The sequence below is a fragment of the Eleutherodactylus coqui genome, chromosome 1 (assembly GCF_035609145.1).
Source record: "Eleutherodactylus coqui strain aEleCoq1 chromosome 1, aEleCoq1.hap1, whole genome shotgun sequence".
In the NCBI taxonomy this organism is placed as follows: domain Eukaryota; kingdom Metazoa; phylum Chordata; class Amphibia; order Anura; family Eleutherodactylidae; genus Eleutherodactylus; species Eleutherodactylus coqui.
In genome coordinates, this window is record NC_089837.1 from 521,747,502 (window position 1) to 521,770,158 (window position 22,657).

A 22,657-nucleotide genomic window follows, 5' to 3' on the forward strand; every position below is an offset into this window, starting at 1 on the left:
GTCACACCAAATCTAGAATGGACTACCGCCATAACATAATATTGGGGTTGTATGTATGACAGCCATGCTATGATATAAGAAGGAGTAGGGCATCTCGAATGTCTGATGAGTTACGTAAAAGGTTTAGTGCAGCCTTATGTAGACAAAAAGGAACAAGAGCAACAATATCTAAGGTGATATGTACTTATAATTGTATAATATATTACACTCATTGTCAGTGACCTCCCTCCGCTAGAAGTTGTCGGACAGATGAAACTTTCTCTGTGTGATTGAAACATTGTTATAAGTGATTACAATATCAGAGCAAAAGGACAATTTATTGTGGAGAACCGACCCCTTGTAGGGAGGCTCTAGTACCCTGTTGTACCGCCTCTAGCTTGGATACAAGATGTGATATGGGCGGGCATGGAGGCTCTAGTACCCTGTTGCACCTCCTCTAGCTTGGATACAAGATGTGACACGGATGGGCATGGAGGCTCTAGTACCCTGTTGTACCTCCTCTAGCTTGGATACAAGATATGATACGGACAAACACGGAGGCTCTAGTACCCTGTTGTATAGCCTCTAGCTTGGATACAAGATGTGATACGGGCAGGCATGGAGGCTCTAGTACCCTGTTGTATAGCCTCTAGCTTGGATACAAGATGTGATACGGGCAGGCATGGAGGCTCTAGTACCCTGTTGTACCTCCTCTAGCTTGGATACAAGATATGATACGGATGAGCACAGAGGCTCTAGTACCCTGTTGTATAGCCTCTAGCTTGGATACAAATTGGGATACGGGTGGGCATGGAGGCTCTAGTACCCTGTTGTACGGCCTCTAGCTTGGAAACAATATGTGATATGGGTGGACATAGAGGCTCTAGTACCCTGTTTTACCACCTCTAGCTTGGATACAAGATTGAAAACGGGTGGGCATAGAGGCTCTAGTACCCTGTTGTACCACCTCTAGCTTGGATACAGGATGTGATATGGAGGGCACGGAGGCTCTAGTACCCCTGCTGTACTACCTCTAGCTTGGATACAAGACATGATACGGGGGGCATAGAGGCTCTAGTTCATTGTTGTACCGTCTCTAGCTTAGATACAGGATGTGCTATGGGTGGGCATGGAGGCTCTAGTACCCTGTTGTGCCTTCATTAGCTTGGATACAGGATGTGATATGGACGGCATGGAGGCTCTAGTGCCCTGTTGTACTGCCTCTAGCTTGGATACAAGATGTGATATGGAGGGAATGGAGGCTCTAGTACTCTGTTGTACAGTCTATGGCTTTAATACAGGATGGCATGGAGACTCTCCTGGTCATTCTCTTGTCGTTTCAACACTTTGTTTCACAGTTCTGGGTCTCCCCATTTGGGTCTACACGAACAATGCAGTGGTCATCATCGCATACATAAATCATCAAAGTGGGACCCATGGACAAAGATCACCTCCCATCACTCTCGGCAGTCCACATTCCAGATGTGGACAACTTGAGAGCCAATTTTCTGAGCAAGAGGACGGTCGACCTAGGAGAACTGGAGTTAGAAGCAGTTTATCTAAAATGGGGTCACCTGGACTTTGATCTCCTGCTCCAGAATCAAACACAAACTCAAAATCAGACTCAGGAGCCCCAGTCACAAGCAGTGGAGGTCCTCGTAACTCCCTGGACTGACTCCCAGTTCCCGTACATCTTCCCTCTATTTCCTCTCATCCCTAGACTTCTCAAGAAGATCAAGATGGAAGGTCACCTGGTGATTCTCATCACTTCAGACTAGAGATGAGTGAACGTGCTCGTTAAGAGCAATTACTCAATCGAGCATCGCTTTTTTTCGAGTAACTGCCTAATCGTGCGAAAAAAATTCGGGGGGTGAGCAGGGGGTTGCGTGAGTGGGGGGGGGGGGGGAGTAGGGGAAGAGAAAGAGAGAGCTCCCCCCTGTTTCCCCCCTGCTACCCCTCCCGCCCCCCGAATCTTTTCATCCGAGTAGGCAGTTATTTGAAAAAAGCGATGCTCAATCGAGTAATTGTCCTAAACGAGCACGTTCGCTCCTCTCTACTTCAGACTGACCTTAATGAGCTTGGTACTTGGATCCTTATAGCCCTGTTCTTCATCTCTCCATATCACCTTCCCCTTCGAGAAGCTGTTCTCTTACCGCAGGGGTGTCAAACCCCTTTTCACCGGGGGGGCACATTGGCCTTCTGGTTGCCTTCAAAGGGCCAATTGCAATTGGATAGTAAAGGCTCGTTCACATGAGCAGATTTGCACAACGTATAACGTGTGCAGTCTTCGCATGCATAATACTAAGTGACTAGAACCAACTGATTTTAATGGGCTCGTTCACATGAGCGTATTTTATTCAGGCGATTGCACATTTTGGGGCGTATTACGCAAAGCAATAGGCCATTGAAGTGAATGGATGAGCGCAACAGAAAGGGGAGACTCCACAGCTAAAGAGCGCAAAAATTGTATCACTCAGTAGTGCAAAAACCTCACTTGGTCAGATGGGTCCAGATTTCTGTTGCCCCGTGCTGATGGAAGGTCAGAATTTGGCGCAAGCAGGATGAATGGCTGACCCCTTACTGTCAGCTGGTCAGACCATGTCCACATCTCCAGCAGCGGCTCTGATTCCAGCATTTCTATGACAAGTTTAAAAAATTGGGTATTGGGAAAAGGAAATGGCGTTTTTTTTAAATAAGCGGAGTCAGCGGAGAGATGTTACATTAGATGTTTGAGGAGATCCATTGTCCGCGGTGCAGGATTTATCTGTAAATGAACTGATGGGCCGGGGGCCAGCGATTAGTTCCCAGCCTGATAGAGGAGACTGCGCGACCCACCCAGCACCACAATCTCCGTGTGAACGAAGGGGAAGGCTAAACAGCCAAAGCAAAGTGGCCTCAGAGTGATCCCCCCAGACGATCTATCATTACTTATCTGTATCTGGAGGAAAAATCTAAGCAGAGATAGAAGGGAGACCTTATATCAGGATGTAAGAAGATCCCCGCAGGCTGCATTATCCCAGCAGCAAGACCCAAGGTGGAAAGCTCTACACCGAGTCACATCAGTCCTAGTGAAGACACCTGCTAGAGGAGAAACTCCGTCACATTGACACTATCCCTGTTCAGAACCATAGGGGTATTATAGTAGTTATATTCTTGTACATAGCGGCAGTATTATAGTAGTTATATTCTTGTATATAGGAGGGCAGTATTATAGTAGTTATATTCTTGTACATAGGGGGCAGTATTATAGTAGTTATATTTTTGTACATAGGGGGCAGTATTATAGTAGTTATATTCTTGTACATAGGGAGCAGTATTATAGTAGTTATATTCTTGTACATAGGGGCAGTATTATAGTAGTTATATTCTTGTACATAGGAGCAGTATTATAGTAGTTATATTCTTGTACATAGGGAGCAGTATTATAGTAGTTATATTCTTGTACATAGGGGCAGTATTATAGTAGTTATATTCTTGTACATAGGGGCAGTATTATAGTAGTTATATTCTTGTACATAGGGGCAGTATTATAGTAGTTATATTCTTGTACATAGGGGCAGTATTATAGTAGTTATATTCTTGTACATAGGGGGCAGTATTATAGTAGTTATATTTTTGTACATAGGGGGCAGTATTATAGTAGTTATATTCTTGTACATAGGGAGCAGTATTATAGTAGTTATATTCTTGTACATAGGGGCAGTATTATAGTAGTTATATTCTTGTACATAGGGGGCAGTATTATAGTAGTTATATTCTTGTACATAGGGAGCAGTATTATAGTAGTTATATTCTTGTACATAGGGGCAGTATTATAGTAGTTATATTCTTGTACATAGGGGCAGTATTATAGTAGTTATATTCTTGTACATAGGGGCAGTATTATAGTAGTTATATTCTTGTACATAGGGGCAGTATTATAGTAGTTATATTCTTGTACATAGGGGCAGTATTATAGTAGTTATATTCTTGTACATAGGAGGCAGTATTATAGTAGTTATATTCTTGTATATAGGAGCAGTATTATAGTAGTTATATTCTTGTACATAGGGGGCAGTATTATAGTAGTTATATTCTTGTACATAGGAGGCAGTATTATAGTAGTTATATTCTTGTACATAGGGGCAGTATTATAGTAGTTATATTCTTGTACATAGGGGGCAGTATTATAGTAGTTATATTCTTGTACATAGGGAGCAGTATTATAGTAGTTATATTCTTGTACATAGGAGGGCAGTATTATAGTAGTTATATTCTTGTACATAGGGGGCAGTATTATAGTAGTTATATTCTTGTACATAGGGGCAGTATTATAGTAGTTATATTCTTGTACATAGGAGCAGTATTATAGTAGTTATATTCTTGTATATAGGAGCAGTATTATAGTAGTTATATTCTTGTACATAGGGGGCAGTATTATAGTAGTTATATTCTTGTACATAGGAGGCAGTATTATAGTAGTTATATTCTTGTACATAGGGGGCAGTATTATAGTAGTTATATTCTTGTACATAGGAGCAGTATTATAGTAGTTATATTCTTGTACATAGGAGCAGTATAATAGTAGTTATATTCTTGTACATAGGGAGCAGTATTATAGTAGTTATATTCTTGTACATAGGGGCAGTATTATAGTAATTATATTCTTGTACATAGGGGGCAGTATTATAGTAGTTATATTCTTGTACATAGGGGGCAGTATTATAGTAGCTATATTCTTGTACATAGGAGGCAGTATTATAGTAGTTATATTCTTGTACATAGGGGGCAGTATTATAGTAGTTATATTTTTGTACATAGGGGACAGTATTATAGTAGTTATATTCTTGTACATAGAGGGCAGTACTATAGTAGTTATATTCTTGTACATAGAGGGCAGTACTATAGTAGTTATATTCTTGTACATAGGGGCAGTATTATAGTAGTTATAATCTTGTAGATAGGGGGCAGTATTAGAATAGTTATATTCTTGTACATAGGGGACAGTATTATAGTAGTTATATTCTTGTACATAGGGAGAAGTATTATAGTAGTTATATTCTTGTACATAGGGGGCAGTATTAGAGTAGTTATATTCTTGTACATAGGGGACAGTACTATAGTAGTTATATTCTTGTACATAGGGGGCAGTATTATAGTAGTTATATTCTTGTACATAGGAGGCAGTATTATAGTAGTTATATTCTTGTATATAGGAGCAGTATTATAGTAGTTATATTCTTGTACATAGGGGGCAGTATTATAGTAGTTATATTCTTGTACATAGGAGGCAGTATTATAGTAGTTATATTCTTGTACATAGGGGCAGTATTATAGTAGTTATATTCTTGTACATAGGGGGCAGTATTATAGTAGTTATATTCTTGTACATAGGGAGCAGTATTATAGTAGTTATATTCTTGTACATAGGAGGGCAGTATTATAGTAGTTATATTCTTGTACATAGGGGGCAGTATTATAGTAGTTATATTCTTGTACATAGGGGCAGTATTATAGTAGTTATATTCTTGTACATAGGAGCAGTATTATAGTAGTTATATTCTTGTATATAGGAGCAGTATTATAGTAGTTATATTCTTGTACATAGGGGGCAGTATTATAGTAGTTATATTCTTGTACATAGGAGGCAGTATTATAGTAGTTATATTCTTGTACATAGGGGGCAGTATTATAGTAGTTATATTCTTGTACATAGGGGGCAGTATTATAGTAGTTATATTCTTGTACATAGGAGCAGTATTATAGTAGTTATATTCTTGTACATAGGAGCAGTATAATAGTAGTTATATTCTTGTACATAGGGGGCAGTATTATAGTAGTTATATTCTTGTACATAGGGGGCAGTATTATAGTAATTATATTCTTGTACATAGGGAGCAGTATTATAGTAGTTATATTCTTGTACATAGGGGCAGTATTATAGTAATTATATTCTTGTACATAGGGGGCAGTATTATAGTAGTTATATTCTTGTACATAGGGGGCAGTATTATAGTAGCTATATTCTTGTACATAGGAGGCAGTATTATAGTAGTTATATTCTTGTACATAGGGGGCAGTATTATAGTAGTTATATTTTTGTACATAGGGGACAGTATTATAGTAGTTATATTCTTGTACATAGAGGGCAGTACTATAGTAGTTATATTCTTGTACATAGAGGGCAGTACTATAGTAGTTATATTCTTGTACATAGGGGCAGTATTATAGTAGTTATAATCTTGTAGATAGGGGGCAGTATTAGAATAGTTATATTCTTGTACATAGGGGACAGTATTATAGTAGTTATATTCTTGTACATAGGGAGAAGTATTATAGTAGTTATATTCTTGTACATAGGGGGCAGTATTAGAGTAGTTATATTCTTGTACATAGGGGACAGTACTATAGTAGTTATATTCTTGTACATAGGGAGAAGTACTATAGTAGTTATATTCTTGTACATAGGAGGCAGTATTATAGTAGTTATATTCTTGTACATAGGGGGCAGTATTATAGTAGTTATATTTTTGTACATAGGATGCAGTATTATAGTAGTTATATTCCTGTACATAGGGGGCAGTATTATAGTAGTTATATTCTTGTACATAGGAGGCAGTATTATAGTAGTTATATTCTTGTACATAGGGGGCAGTATTATAGTAGTTATATTCTTGTACATAGGGGGCAGTATTATAGTAGTTATATTCTTGTACATAGGGGGCAGTATTATAGTAGTTATATTCTTGTACATAGGGGGCAGTATTATAGTAGTTATATTCTTGTACATAGGGGGCAGTATTATAGTAGTTATATTCTTGTACATAGGGGGCAGTATTATAGTAGTTATATTCTTGTACATAGGGAGCAGTATTATAGTAGTTATATTCTTGCACATGGGGGGCCACTGTTATAGTAGTCATAGTTTTGTACATAGGTGGGGGCAGTATTATGCAGGTTGAAAAAAATATGAAATCTGAAATGAAGACTTAAATGCCATTTTGAATTTTTCTTTATTGACATCAGTATTTATTTGGACGTACAATTATTAGTTGCTCATCCCTTACCTGATATAAGATTATTTGACAATTTCATACCCCATGTTGTATTACGTGTCATTGTATGGATGTTGCTGGTATTTGTGGTTGCACAGTTCATGATCCGTACACAATAAAACAATAATTTGGTGTGCAGATGAGCTCATTTATACAACGTTACATGCTCCTAATACAGGATCATTTACAAGTCTGTTATTGTAGAAGTAGATGCTTCTATGTTGCAGTTGTGGGGTTCGTCCCGTATGTCGGTTTACCGACTGTCGTTAGCTTTATCTGAAATGGTTATGATCTTTTCCCCTCCAGCTATGATGGCGTCCCCTTTCTGATGCATGACAGCACTTTAAAGAGAACTACAAATGTAGAAGACGTATTTCCCAACTTTACCAACTTCAACGCTGCCCTCTTACCTTGGGATATGCTGGAGAACCTTAATGCTGGCACGTGGTTCATGCAGGTAATGCCGGAGTTCTGGGCATGCAGTGCGAGGCTGACTTAACGGGAACAGCTCTAATTTGTCACCAAACAGAATGTCATTTTGTATGGGAATCTGTACTTCTGCCAGTATCTAGCTGCATTATATAGGTGCTATCATCCAGCTGTAATGTTAGGTGCTGTATAATTTACTAGCATTGTAGCATCAGACGGTGATTTCTTTCAATCAGGTTTTTTTAGAATCCTATTTTTACGTATATCCATTCATAGAAGAAAAATCTTGAAATGTTGTTTTTTCACACTGACCATTAGGACAGACACATCAGGCCAACACTTCATATTTTCAGCAGCTCATTTATCAGCTTTGCAGTATAGACTGGGTCAAAATGTGCGGAGCCATTTTATTATCATTAAAGGGCAAGCAAGGTGATAACAGTTCTATCACACAATGAATGTAACTTAAAGGGGGATTTTGCTTGTACTTGGAGGGAGAGGGAGATGGAGAAGGAAAAAAAAAGAAGCTCGTGACCCGGCAGCCCACATACAAAAATGCTCGAGTCTCCCATTGTAGTCAATGTGGTTCGTTACTCGAGCAGAGCTCTCGAATCTTATGAAAAGCTCGACTCTAATAACGCAGACTCGAGCATTTGGGTGCTCGCTCATCACTAAAAGCGACCCTCTGGTCCTGGGACAAAATTTTGTCTTGGGACCAAAGGTGGCAGTAATATTACCTGCTGTTGGTTTTCTATGCAAATGTCCCTTTAATTCTGCGTCTCGTTTTTGGTCATCCAAGATGGCCAATGTAATCTTCAGCCTACCTAATCCTCACAGTACGTTGGTAGTGTTAGCCTACCAATGCACTATACCTGCTCTCTAATTGGCAAGATCTATTCATGTGATGAGTGCTAGCCAATCAAAGCAGTGTACAATACACATTAGACAGAAAATAGTGTCGGCCATCATGGACGGACAAAACCGGGGTCTACAACTTGTGGCTCAGTGGGACAACAGTAGAAAACAGCAACAAGTAATTTAATCCCTTTTTTTCTGGTCCCCAGGCAGAATTTGGCCCCGGAACTGGAGGTTTGCTTTAAAGGGGTTGTCCCGCGCCGAAACGGGTTTTTTTTTTTCAACAGCCCCCCCGTTCGGCGCGAGACAACCCCGATGCAGGGGTTAAACAAGAACACCGGACAGTGCTTACCTGAATCCCCGCGCTCCGGTGACTTCTTACTTACCTGCTGAAGATGCCCGCCGGGATCTTCTCCCTCGGTGGACCGCAGGGCTTCTGTGCGGTCCATTGCCGATTCCAGCCTCCTGATTGGCTGGAATCGGCACGTGACGGGGCGGAGCTACACGGAGCCACATTGAGAAAAGAAAAAGACCCGGACTGCGCAAGCGCGTCTAATTTGGCCATTAGACGCTGAAAATTAGGCGGCTCCATGGAAACGAGGACGCTAGCAACGGAACAGGTAAGTGAAAAATTTCTGATAACTTCTGTATGGCTCATAATTAATGCACAATGTACATTACAAAGTGCATTAATATGGCCATACAGAAGTGTATAGACCCACTTGCTTTCGCGGGACAACCCCTTTAAGTTACTCATAAGTTTCATTCTTCCTTTTCTTCAGAAACCACCATTTTCCTACATGGAGTCCTTGTCTGATGAAGACCGACAGACGTCAATGAATCAGTCCATTTACAAACTCATCGATTACCTTAGGCTTGCTGACCGTGCCAATAAAACGGTGATCTTTGACCTCTATCGCCCTCCCCAGGATCATCCTTACCGAGATACTTGGATTAACCGGACACTGGACGTCATCAGCGAAGCAGCTATTGATCCAAAACTGGTATATAGAGTTCTGTATGATTGAGTATTAATGTATTATCTATTATTCTGAAATTATATCTATGTTGTTTCGTTGGGACGACTTATTCTAAAGTTCTTACATTTCCTAACAAGGTTTTTACCTGTAAATCAGATCGCAGCTCCCTTGCAGATGGGGGTGTTACACAGGAGTCTAATGAAGATACTAGTAGCTGATTGTGGTGAAAAGTGGTACTGCAAGAGTAAATTCTTGCAATCACTATGGTACTGTATTTATGTATGAGCTTGTTTCTGGAGCCGTATTTATGCACTGATCTTGGTTCTAGTGCTTTTGTCGTTATGAGTTTGGTTCTGGTGCTCCTACTTATGTTAAATTAAGTAAACAAGTTAATGGAGGAACACGGTATAGATGGCCGAACACAGCCAGAACATTCACAACTTCAGCGACCAATGGCTGCATAATTTTGATAGGGCGTCAAGTCCCTTCGTTATGAACCTTTTAACACCTCCAGACCTAGAAAGGATTTAATTGGTCATAGCAGGCAGTTTATTAACCTAAATAACCGACATTAGGAAAAGCTTTCCTCAACCGAGCGAGATCCCAGATCTGCAGCACATAAGAAACCAGGTACATAAAACATTCCAAAAACTTCTAAAATGTTACTTTGCAATAAAGATCTAACCAAAAGGAGGTCCTCGAGGTCACCATAAACTTTCCTTAATCTGCCTCTTATGAACAATATAAATTTGACACCTAGCACTTAAAAGCATTGATGGCCGTGAAAAAAAATGAGTTTGGGAAAATTCTTCCAAGTTTGAAAAATTGCTGCTATTTTTAAAAGGCTTTTAAAAAAGATATTAAAAAGGCAAAGTTTTTTCTTCACTTTCAAACGTAGTGTGGGCATATGATAAATAATATTTACCAGGGATATAAAGTAAAATGTGTCACAAAAAAAGTCTCCTGATCACTCACATCCCAAAGTTATAACCACATAAAGTTTAAAGGGGTTGTCCCGCGGCAGCAAGTGGGTCTATACACTTCTGTATGGCCATATTAATGCACTTTGTAATGTACATTGTGCATTAATTATGAGCCATACAGAAGTTATTCACTTACCTGCTCCGTTGCTAGCGTCTCCGTCTCCATGGTGCCGTCTAATTTTCAGCGTCTAATCACCGGATTAGACGCGCTTGCGCAGTCCGGGTCTTCTTCTTTTCTGAATGGGGCCGCTCGTGCTGGAGAGCGGCTCCTCGTAGCTCTGCCCCATCACGTGCCGATTCCAGCCAATCAGGAGGCTGGAATCGGCAATGGACCGCACAGAAGACCTGCGGTCCACCGAGGGTGAAGATCCCGGCGGCCATCTTCACAAGGTAAGTAAGAAGTCACCGGAGCGCGGGGATTCGGGTAAGTACTGGACGGTTTTCTTTTTTAACCCCTGCATCGGGTTTGTCTCACGCCGAACGGGGGGGGGGGCTATTGAAAAAAAAAAAAACCCGTTTCAGCGCGGGACAACCCCTTTAACATGTCAAGTTTAAAAAATCAGACTTGGCCGTAAATGGTTAAGTACCAAACTAGGCTCCTCCTGGCAGCCGTAGGTCATCGACCAACATATGTCCCAGAGCGCGTGAATGTATAGTCCTTAAGGTTCGTCTACATGCAGGAATCACATCTGACTTGTCTTCTATCTGAATCAGCACTTTTGTTTTTTAGGTCCTATGGCTGTCAAATGACATGAGAGCCGTGGTCCAGGCCCTGCATCCCGGTTTTCAGCAAACATTGGGGTTCAAAGCGAGTATTGAGGAACTTGTCAGCAACCACATTGTCAAACTGAACCTGCCGTACAGCGAGATGTCCCAGGAAGACATCAGGTAGTCCCTACAGACCGGGCATCATAATGTCTACCTGACGCCTATAGGATTGAAGCGCCTACAGTATATTTAAAGGAGATCTCCATTTTTTACAATGCTCTGACTAACAATGTTGAAATGGCCTGACAGCCGCCCAGAGATGTTTTCCTCCCTATTAGGCAATATATCTATAGCAACCAGATTGTCAAACAACCACAGGCTTTTATATAAGGTTGTCAGGCAACACATCCTTAGCAACCATTTTTAAGCCTTCAGATTAAAGCCAAATTAAAACTGAACTGAGGGTAAAGAAGGAACAAATGGCTACTGCGTCTAAATCTGCTGCTAGCTGTCCGTGAATTAAAAAACCTATTCTGTCAGACAGTTTGGTAGGGATATACTACCTAACAACCATACCCTCTTATATAACATAGTAACATAGTATGTAAGGCCGAATGAAGACAATGCCCATCTAGTCCAGCCTGTTATCCTCCTGTGGTGTTGATCCAGAGGAAGGCAAAAAACCCCAAGAGCAGAAGCCAATTAGACCCTTTGGGGGAAAAATTCCTTCCCGACTCCCTAACGGCAGTCAGACTAATCCCTGGATCAACCCCTAATAGTTCCTACCTGCCTGTATACCCGGATTAACAATTAACCTAAGATTTATATCCTGTAATATCCTTCCTCTCCAGAAAAACATCAAGTCCCTCTTAAACTCCTCCATGGATTTTGCCATCACCACGTCCTCAGGCAGAGAGTTCCACAGTCTCACTGCTCTTACAGTAAAGAACCATTTTTCTGTGTTGGTGATGAAACCTGCTTTCTTCTAGACATAGCGGATGCCCCCTTGTTACCGTCACAGTCCTGGGTATAAACAGATCATGGCAGAGATCCTTGTATTGTCCCCTCATGTATTTATATGGAGTTATTTGATCGCCCCTTAGTCGTCTTTTTCTAGAGTAAATAATCCCAGTTTGGATAGCCTCTAAGCTAGTTATGTCGGCATAGCAACCAGAATGTGATTAGAGATGGTCAGTGATCTGCTGAGGCCTCACTGACTCCATCCTTTTTATAGGCTGCATATGGAAAGTCTTCACACCCTTTCGCTTTTTTTTTTACACTTTATGTTGTGGCCTTGGTTCCATCACAGTAGAGATTCTTGTTTCTCGCAGTTTGAGGGTCCAGTAGGGTCTTTTTAGTAAACTCCAGGCAGCTTTCATGTGTCTTACTGAGGAGGCTTTTTTCTGGCTGCTCCACCATAAAGCCCAGATTAGTGGAGGTTGCAGTGATGGTTGACCAGGAAGTTTCTCCTATCTGCACACAGGACTGTTGGAGCTCAGCCAGAGTGACCATTGGTTTCTTGGTCACCTCTTTTACCAAGACCCTTCTTCCCCAATAACGTAGTTTGGTGGGTCGCCGTCTCTAGGAAGAGTACGGGTTGTTCTTCCATGTAAGACTTATGGAGGCCTCTGGGCTCTTGGGACCTTTCAGGGCAGCAGAAATGATTTTGTCGCCTTCTCCAGATCTGTGGCTCCACACAACACAGTCTCTGAGTTCTACAGACCATTCCATTGTCCTCATGGATTGGTTTTGGCTCTGATATGCATTGTGAGCTGTAAGACCTTATATAGACGGGAAGGGGGGAGGTCCAGTATGTCCCATCAGCTGAATTTCTCACAGGTGTTTGCAACCAAAGTGTAGAAACATTTCAAAAATGCTCAAGAAAAATGGCAGGGACCCAGAGCTAAATTTCAAGTGTCATACCAAAGGGTGTGAATACTTAAGTCAATGTAGAATGTAAATGTTATAAAAATGAAAACTAACAAAGATTTCTGATATTTTGTTGTCACTTTGCTATTACTGAGTGCAGAATGACGGGCAAAAGTTTGAACTTTTCTTTTTAATTTGCACAAAGCTGCAACATAAAACATAACAGCAATATTTTTGCTTCACTGTCAGCTCATTTGGGAAGTCTTCAGACCCTTCAGCATTTTACAATGTACTAGAAAGCACTTCCGTGTGACGACCGCATCCAGCTAGATTCTTGCTTTTACCTGCAAGCTTAAAGGGGTTGTCCCGCAAAAGCAAGTGGGGGTATACACTTCTGTATGGCCATATTAATGCACTTTGTAATGTACATCGTGCATTAATTATGAGCCATACAGAAGTTATTCACTTACCTGTTCCGTTGCTAGCGTCCCCGTCTCCATGGTGCCGTCTAATTTCAGCGTCTAATCGCCCGATTAGACGCGCTTGCGCAGTCCGGTCTTCTCCCTGGTGAATGGGGCCGCTCGTGCCGGAGAGCTGGTCCTCATAGCTCCGCCCCGTCACGTGTGCCAATTCCAGCCAATCAGGAGGCTGGAATCGGCAATGGACCGCACAGAGCCCACGGTGCACCATGGGAGAAGACCCGCGGTGCATCGTGGGTGAAGATCACGGCGGCCATCTTAGTAAGGTAAGGAAGAAGTCGCCGCAGCGCGGGGATTCGGGTAAGTACTAAACGTTTTTTTTTTAACACATGCATTGGGTTTGTCTCGCGCCGTACGGGGGGCCTATTGAATAAAGAAAAAACCCGTTTCGGCGCGGGACAACCCCTTTAACACCAGTTAACATTAAGAACTGAGCATTATTTAACATTAGCTGTGTTTAATCACAAATCTATTTATACGGATGGTTTGCTGGCAGTGACACAATAATAACGCTGTTTATGCACAATCTGCTCTACAATCCAGGTTCACAGCCCACTGCTCTGTCTAATGGCCTCTTGACAGTAATAGTCGCCCACATGCACCTGGTTCCAGAGATATCCAAATACAAGAGCAGAGAAAAGCAACCCATATTGTAAGATCAGTATATTCCCTGCTGGCCTAAATACAGAGTAGGATGAATACAGAAGTAAATATTCTCCACTTATATGGAACATATAATAAACTAGGTGTTGCTCCTATGTACAAGAATATAACTACTATAATACTACCTCCTATGTACAAGAACATAACTACTATAATACTGCCCCCTATGTACAAGAATATAACCACTATAATACTGCCCGCTATGTAAAGGAATATAACTACTATAATACTGCCCCCTATGTACAAGAATATAACCACTATAATACTGCCCCCTATGTACAAGAATATAACTACTATAATACTGTCCCCTATGTACAAGAATATAACCACTATAATACTGCCCGCTATGTAAAGGAATATAACTACTATAATACTGCCCCCTATGTACAAGAATATAACTACTATAATACTGCCTCCTATGTACAAGAATATAACTACTATAATACTGCTCCTATGTACAAGAATATAACTACTATAATACTGCCCCCTATGTACAAGAATATAACTACTATAATACTGCCCCCTATGTACAAGAATATAACTACTATAATACTGCTCCCTATGTACAAGAATATAGCTACTATAATACTGCCCCCTATGTACAAAAATATAACTACCATAATACTGCCTCCTATGTAGAAGAATATAACTACTATAATACTGCCCCCTATGTACAAGAATATAACTACTGTAATACTGCTCCCTATGTACAAGAATATAACTACTATAATACTGCCTCCTATGTACAAGAATATAACTACTATAATACTGCCTCCTATGTAGAAGAATATAACTACTATAATACTGCCTCCTATGTACAAGAATATAACTACTATCATACTGCCCCTATGTACAAAAATATAACTACTATAATACTGCTCACTATGTACAAGAATATAACTACTATAATACTGCCCTCTATGTACAAGAATATAACTACTATAATACTGCCCTCTATGTACAAGAATATAACTACTATAATACTGCCTCCTATGTACAAGAATATAACTACTATAATACTGCCTCTATGTACAAGAATATAACTACTATAATACTGCCTCCTATGTACAAGAATATGACTACTATTATACTGCCCCCTGTGTACAAGAATATAACTACTATAATACTGCTTCCTATGTACAAGAATATAACTACTATAATACTGCCTCCTATGTACAAGAATATAACTACTATAATACTGCCTCCTATGTACAAGAATATAACTACTATAATACTGCTCCCCTATGTACAAGAATATAACTACTATAATACTGCTCCTATGTACAAGAATATAACTACTATAATGCTGCTCCCTATGTACAAGAATATAACTACTATAATACTGCCCCCTATGTACAAGAATATAACTACTATAATACTGCCCCCTATGTACAAGAATATAACTACTATAATACTGCCCCCTATGTACAAGAATATAACTACTATAATACTGCCCCCTATGTACAAGAATATAACTACTATAATACTGCCTCCTATGTACAAGAATATAACTATTATAATACTGCCCCTATGTACAAGAATATAACTACTATAATACTGCCCCCTATGTACAAGAATATAACTACTATAATCCTGCCTCCTATGTACAAAAATATAACTACTATAATACTGCCTGCTATGTACAAGAATATAACTACTATAATACTGCCCCCTATGCACAAAAATATAACTACTATAATACTGCTCCTATGTACAAGAATATAACTACTATAATACTGCTCCCTATGTACAAGAATATAACTACTATAATACTGCTCATATGTACAAGAATATAACTACTATAATACTGCCTGCTATGTACAAGAATATAACTACTATAATACTGTCCCCTATGTACAAGAATATAACTACTATAATACTGCTCCTATGTACAAGAATATAACTACTATAATACTGCCCCCTATGCACAAAAATATAACTACTATAATACTGCTCCCTATGTACAAGAATATAACTACTATAATACTGCCTCCTATGTACAAGAATATAATTACTATAATACTGCTCCCTATGTACAAGAATATAACTACTATAATACTGCCCCCTATGTACAAGAATATAACTACTATAATACTGCCTCCTATGTACAAGAATATAACTACTATAATACTGCTCATATGTACAAGAATATAACTACTATAAAACTGCCCCCTATGTACTAGAATATAACTACTATAATACTGCTCCTATGTACAAGAATATAACTACTATAATACTGCTCCTATGTACAAGAATATAACTACTATAATACTGCCCCCTATGTACAAGAATATAACTACTATAATACTGCTCCTATGTACAAGAATATAACTACTATAATACTGCCCCCTATGTACAAGAATATAACTACTATAATACTGCCCCCTGTGTACAAGAATATAACTACTATAATACTGCCCCCTGTGTACAAGAATATAACTACTATAATACTGCTCCCTATGTACAAGAATATAACTACTATAATACTGCATCCTATGTACAAGAATATAACTACTATAATACTGCCCCTATGTACAAGTATATAACTACTATAATACTGCTCCCTATGTACAAGAATATAACTACTATAATACTGCCCTCTATGTACAAGAATATAACTACTATAATACTGCCTCCTATGTACAAGAATATAACTACTATAATACTGCCCTCTATGTACAAGAATATAACTACTATAATACTGCCTCCTATGTACAAGAATATGACTACTATTATACTGCCCCCTGTGTACAAGAATATAACTACTATAATACTGCTTCCTATGTACAAGAATATAACTACTATAATACTGCCTCCTATGTACAAGAATATAACTACTATAATACTGCCTCCTATGTACAAGAATATAACTACTATAATACTGCTCCCCTATGTACAAGAATATAACTACTATAATACTGCTCCTATGTACAAGAATATAACTACTATAATGCTGCTCCCTATGTACAAGAATATAACTACTATAATACTGCCCCCTATGTACAAGAATATAACTACTATAATACTGCCCCCTATGTACAAGAATATAACTACTATAATACTGCCCCCTATGTACAAGAATATAACTACTATAATACTGCCCCCTATGTACAAGAATATAACTACTATAATACTGCCTCCTATGTACAAGAATATAACTATTATAATACTGCCCCTATGTACAAGAATATAACTACTATAATACTGCCCCCTATGTACAAGAATATAACTACTATAATCCTGCCTCCTATGTACAAAAATATAACTACTATAATACTGCCTGCTATGTACAAGAATATAACTACTATAATACTGCCCCCTATGCACAAAAATATAACTACTATAATACTGCTCCTATGTACAAGAATATAACTACTATAATACTGCTCCCTATGTACAAGAATATAACTACTATAATACTGCTCATATGTACAAGAATATAACTACTATAATACTGCCTGCTATGTACAAGAATATAACTACTATAATACTGTCCCCTATGTACAAGAATATAACTACTATAATACTGCTCCTATGTACAAGAATATAACTACTATAATACTGCCCCCTATGCACAAAAATATAACTACTATAATACTGCTCCCTATGTACAAGAATATAACTACTATAATACTGCCTCCTATGTACAAGAATATAATTACTATAATACTGCTCCCTATGTACAAGAATATAACTACTATAATACTGCCCCCTATGTACAAGAATATAACTACTATAATACTGCCTCCTATGTACAAGAATATAACTACTATAATACTGCTCATATGTACAAGAATATAACTACTATAAAACTGCCCCCTATGTACTAGAATATAACTACTATAATACTGCTCCTATGTACAAGAATATAACTACTATAATACTGCTCCTATGTACAAGAATATAACTACTATAATACTGCCCCCTATGTACAAGAATATAACTACTATAATACTGCTCCTATGTACAAGAATATAACTACTATAATACTGCCCCCTATGTACAAGAATATAACTACTATAATACTGCCCCCTGTGTACAAGAATATAACTACTATAATACTGCCCCCTGTGTACAAGAATATAACTACTATAATACTGCTCCCTATGTACAAGAATATAACTACTATAATACTGCATCCTATGTACAAGAATATAACTACTATAATACTGCCCCTATGTACAAGTATATAACTACTATAATACTGCTCCCTATGTACAAGAATATAACTACTATAATACTGCCCTCTATGTACAAGAATATAACTACTATAATACTGCCTCCTATGTACAAGAATATAACTACTATAATACTGCCCTCTATGTACAAGAATATAACTACTATAATACTGCCTCCTATGTACAAGAATATGACTACTATTATACTGCCCCCTGTGTACAAGAATATAACTACTATAATACTGCTTCCTATGTACAAGAATATAACTACTATAATACTGCCTCCTATGTACAAGAATATAACTACTATAATACTGCCTCCTATGTACAAGAATATAACTACTATAATACTGCTCCCCTATGTACAAGAATATAACTACTATAATACTGCTCCTATGTACAAGAATATAACTACTATAATGCTGCTCCCTATGTACAAGAATATAACTACTATAATACTGCCCCCTATGTACAAGAATATAACTACTATAATACTGCCCCCTATGTACAAGAATATAACTACTATAATACTGCCCCCTATGTACAAGAATATAACTACTATAATACTGCCCCCTATGTACAAGAATATAACTACTATAATACTGCCTCCTATGTACAAGAATATAACTATTATAATACTGCCCCTATGTACAAGAATATAACTACTATAATACTGCCCCCTATGTACAAGAATATAACTACTATAATCCTGCCTCCTATGTACAAAAATATAACTACTATAATACTGCCTGCTATGTACAAGAATATAACTACTATAATACTGCCCCCTATGCACAAAAATATAACTACTATAATACTGCTCCTATGTACAAGAATATAACTACTATAATACTGCTCCCTATGTACAAGAATATAACTACTATAATACTGCTCATATGTACAAGAATATAACTACTATAATACTGCCTGCTATGTACAAGAATATAACTACTATAATACTGTCCCCTATGTACAAGAATATAACTACTATAATACTGCTCCTATGTACAAGAATATAACTACTATAATACTGCCCCCTATGCACAAAAATATAACTACTATAATACTGCTCCCTATGTACAAGAATATAACTACTATAATACTGCCTCCTATGTACAAGAATATAATTACTATAATACTGCTCCCTATGTACAAGAATATAACTACTATAATACTGCCCCCTATGTACAAGAATATAACTACTATAATACTGCCTCCTATGTACAAGAATATAACTACTATAATACTGCTCATATGTACAAGAATATAACTACTATAAAACTGCCCCCTATGTACTAGAATATAACTACTATAATACTGCTCCTATGTACAAGAATATAACTACTATAATACTGCTCCTATGTACAAGAATATAACTACTATAATACTGCCCCCTATGTACAAGAATATAACTACTATAATACTGCTCCTATGTACAAGAATATAACTACTATAATACTGCCCCCTATGTACAAGAATATAACTACTATAATACTGCCCCCTGTGTACAAGAATATAACTACTATAATACTGCCCCCTGTGTACAAGAATATAACTACTATAATACTGCTCCCTATGTACAAGAATATAACTACTATAATACTGCATCCTATGTACAAGAATATAACTACTATAATACTGCCCCTATGTACAAGTATATAACTACTATAATACTGCTCCCTATGTACAAGAATATAACTACTATAATACTGCCTCCTATGTACAAGAATATAACTACTATAATACTGCTCCTATATACAAGTATATAACTACTATAATACTGCCCCCTATGTACAAGAATATAACTACTATAATACTGCTCCCTATGTACAAGAATATAACTACTATAATACTGCCCCTATGTACAAGAATATAACTACTATAATACTGCCCCTATGTACAAGAATATAACTACTATAATACTGTCCCCTATGTACAAGAATATAACTACTATAATACTGCCCCCTATGTACAAGAATATAACTACTATAATACTGCCCCCTATGTACAAGAATATAACTACTATAATACTGCCCCCTATGTACAAGAATATAACTACTATAATACTGCCGGTAGTAACATGATCAGTTTTTGTGTATTCTTGTTATTCATATACTGATTACTTTTGTATTCCAGTGCATACGCTGCTGCTAATATCACCACTAACCTGTATGTGATCAGTGAACCTTGGCTGTTTTCTTTGGCTTGGTGCTCAGGAGCTTATTCTGTCACTACAAATTCTGTACATGCACTCAAGAAGATGGGAGCGCCCATGTTTCTCATGGTAATATATTCTTATAGTATGCTGATCTTTACGTTTGCAACTACCGTACAGAGCATAGAACGCTACAACTCCCAATATGACCCGACCCCTGGATGTGACCACAATACAGTTCTACTGTACTGCATGGAATACTTAGACTATTATGTTACAGACATTATTATATGCTATTACAGGCTCTCGGGTTCTTTCTCACCTTGTCACATGACCTTTTCCCTGATTTGTTTCAGACGCCGACTCAGTACAACCTTATGTGGATTCTCACAGATACAGTTTCTGCTTTGCTGATTACTCTCATCTTTGTGCTGCATTGGTGAGTCTGACTTGTTTGACACCTACTGTAATGGCGTACCCCATATATACTGTTGCACACTTGCCGAACCTCATAAATAGTGTTCCCTCTAAGCCGAAGTAGCTGTAGAACTGGCCGTTACGAACCTGAGCACTGTACCCTGCTAAGCTGAACAATACAAAACTAGATTATCATGTCTGATCATTTACCAAATTGTGAGCCACACAGCATCTAGGATAGTAATATCCCCTGGTGCTATAGGGCAGTAAAGGTATAATTGTAAATGTCATTGGTGTCCTAGGGTAGTGGTAAAGTTAATATCAACATCCTTGGTGGCCTAAGGCATTGAAGAAGTTAATACCAAAATGCCTGGTGGTCTAGAGTACTGGAGGGGTTATTAATTGTTTCCCTGGTGGTCTAGGATAGTGGAGGGGTTAATACCTTTTTTTTCCTGGTGGTCTAGGATAGTGGAGGAGTTCAGAACTGTCTACCTAGTGGTCTTGGATAGTGGAGGGGTTAATACCTTTTTCCCTGGTGGTCTAGGGTAGTGCAGGTGCTCATAACTGTTTCTCTGGAGGTCTAGGTAGTGGAGGGGTTAATTGGGATTTCCCCGGTGCTCTAGAATAAAAGAAGGATTGAATAATCATGGTTGCATTATCAAGATCTCTGTGCTCTATTTTAGGTGGAGAGAAAGGGGCTTCTCATGTTGCCCAGAAAGTAATGAAGTTCCCGACAGTGGATTGTACAACACATTTAAAACAGGTAAGTGATCCACTGAGGCTGGGCAAGTGTACAGAGCGCCCCCTCTGGTTTACTTAATAATATATTGAGGCTGGAAGTAAACGTGGAGTCTGTAGACGCATTACACAGATCCAGGCAAAAGAATGTTAAAAACCGGGTGTGGGGCTATATCACTGTGGGCGGCTTCATTGGAGGAGGGATATAACATAACATTTAAACCAAGTCACAATCCCATTTCACAGATCCTCCTCTGCCCTACCCATTACTGATCCCCATTCTCCTGACCATTAAATAGATCCCACCCACATTTACAGATTCCCCCCACTCATTCTGGATGTTGGCACATACACTCATAGTCCAAAGAGTTTATTTATGAATATTCAACCCTAAATTCTAGATGAAGCCGTGAAGAAGCCTCTCCATTTTGTAGTTGGCCATTCATATACTTCATCTCAATATTACCGTGGCATAGAAAGCCGTTGCTAATTGGAAGCCATCAACAAGCAGGCTGGCTGCTGCTGCTGAATCCCATCCTCTTCCGTTTTTGGCCTTGTGCCGACATGTCACCCGCTGTGAGTTTTGGTAAAATTGTAGCTCTACCGTGATTTGGAAATTTCCTCAGGGAAGCATCGAGGTTGGATGCAATCCTTTGATTGCTCATACTGGTATAGTGAAATACCATAGTATTGCACTATACTGCATGCTGACAGCAGTCTATGAAGATGTGCCATAGGCATGTATTAACAGGCAATCGGCTATGGGAGCCTTCAGACGACCCCAGGCTACCATAGCAAGAGAACGGCAGCTTGCAATCTCATTTCGCGGTGGGCCGTTTGGGACGCCTGAACACCGATCAGGGCATTTAACGGATTAACAGCCACGATCAGCATGAGCGCTGTTGTGGGCAGGTGTCAGCTATCAAAGACAGCCAGCACCCACCCTGTATGCCGATCCCGCTCCATACAAACCCAGGATGTAATTGTACGTCTTGGGGCGTGAAGGGGTGTTCGTGGCTTGTGGAGCCTTAACGTCATCCAGAACAGCTCTGCTCTTTAAGGCGATTACCTCTTTGTATACGCTGGCATTACTACTGTGATGGGTTATAATGTCCTGTATCACATGGGGCTGTTTTATATGTACTTGCCCTTTAAAATATAGGAAACATTAGTGTTTTTGAAAATGCAGT

At 38.9% G+C, this 22,657-nt stretch overlaps 1 protein-coding gene across 2 annotated transcripts in view; it reads left to right on the forward strand.

Moving 5' to 3' along the window:
* Window positions 1-22,657, forward strand: part of GDPD4 (glycerophosphodiester phosphodiesterase domain containing 4) — a 92,482-nt gene that overhangs the window by 65,140 nt on the left and 4,685 nt on the right. For both annotated transcript variants that reach the window (XM_066588271.1, XM_066588270.1), the window contains exons 10-15: window positions 7,320-7,470; window positions 9,080-9,301; window positions 10,991-11,148; window positions 20,294-20,441; window positions 20,669-20,751; window positions 21,413-21,492. In XM_066588271.1, coding sequence (XP_066444368.1) covers window positions 7,320-7,470; window positions 9,080-9,301; window positions 10,991-11,148; window positions 20,294-20,441; window positions 20,669-20,751; window positions 21,413-21,492 — 842 coding nt within the window. The remainder of the gene's footprint in view (window positions 1-7,319; window positions 7,471-9,079; window positions 9,302-10,990; window positions 11,149-20,293; window positions 20,442-20,668; window positions 20,752-21,412; window positions 21,493-22,657) is intronic.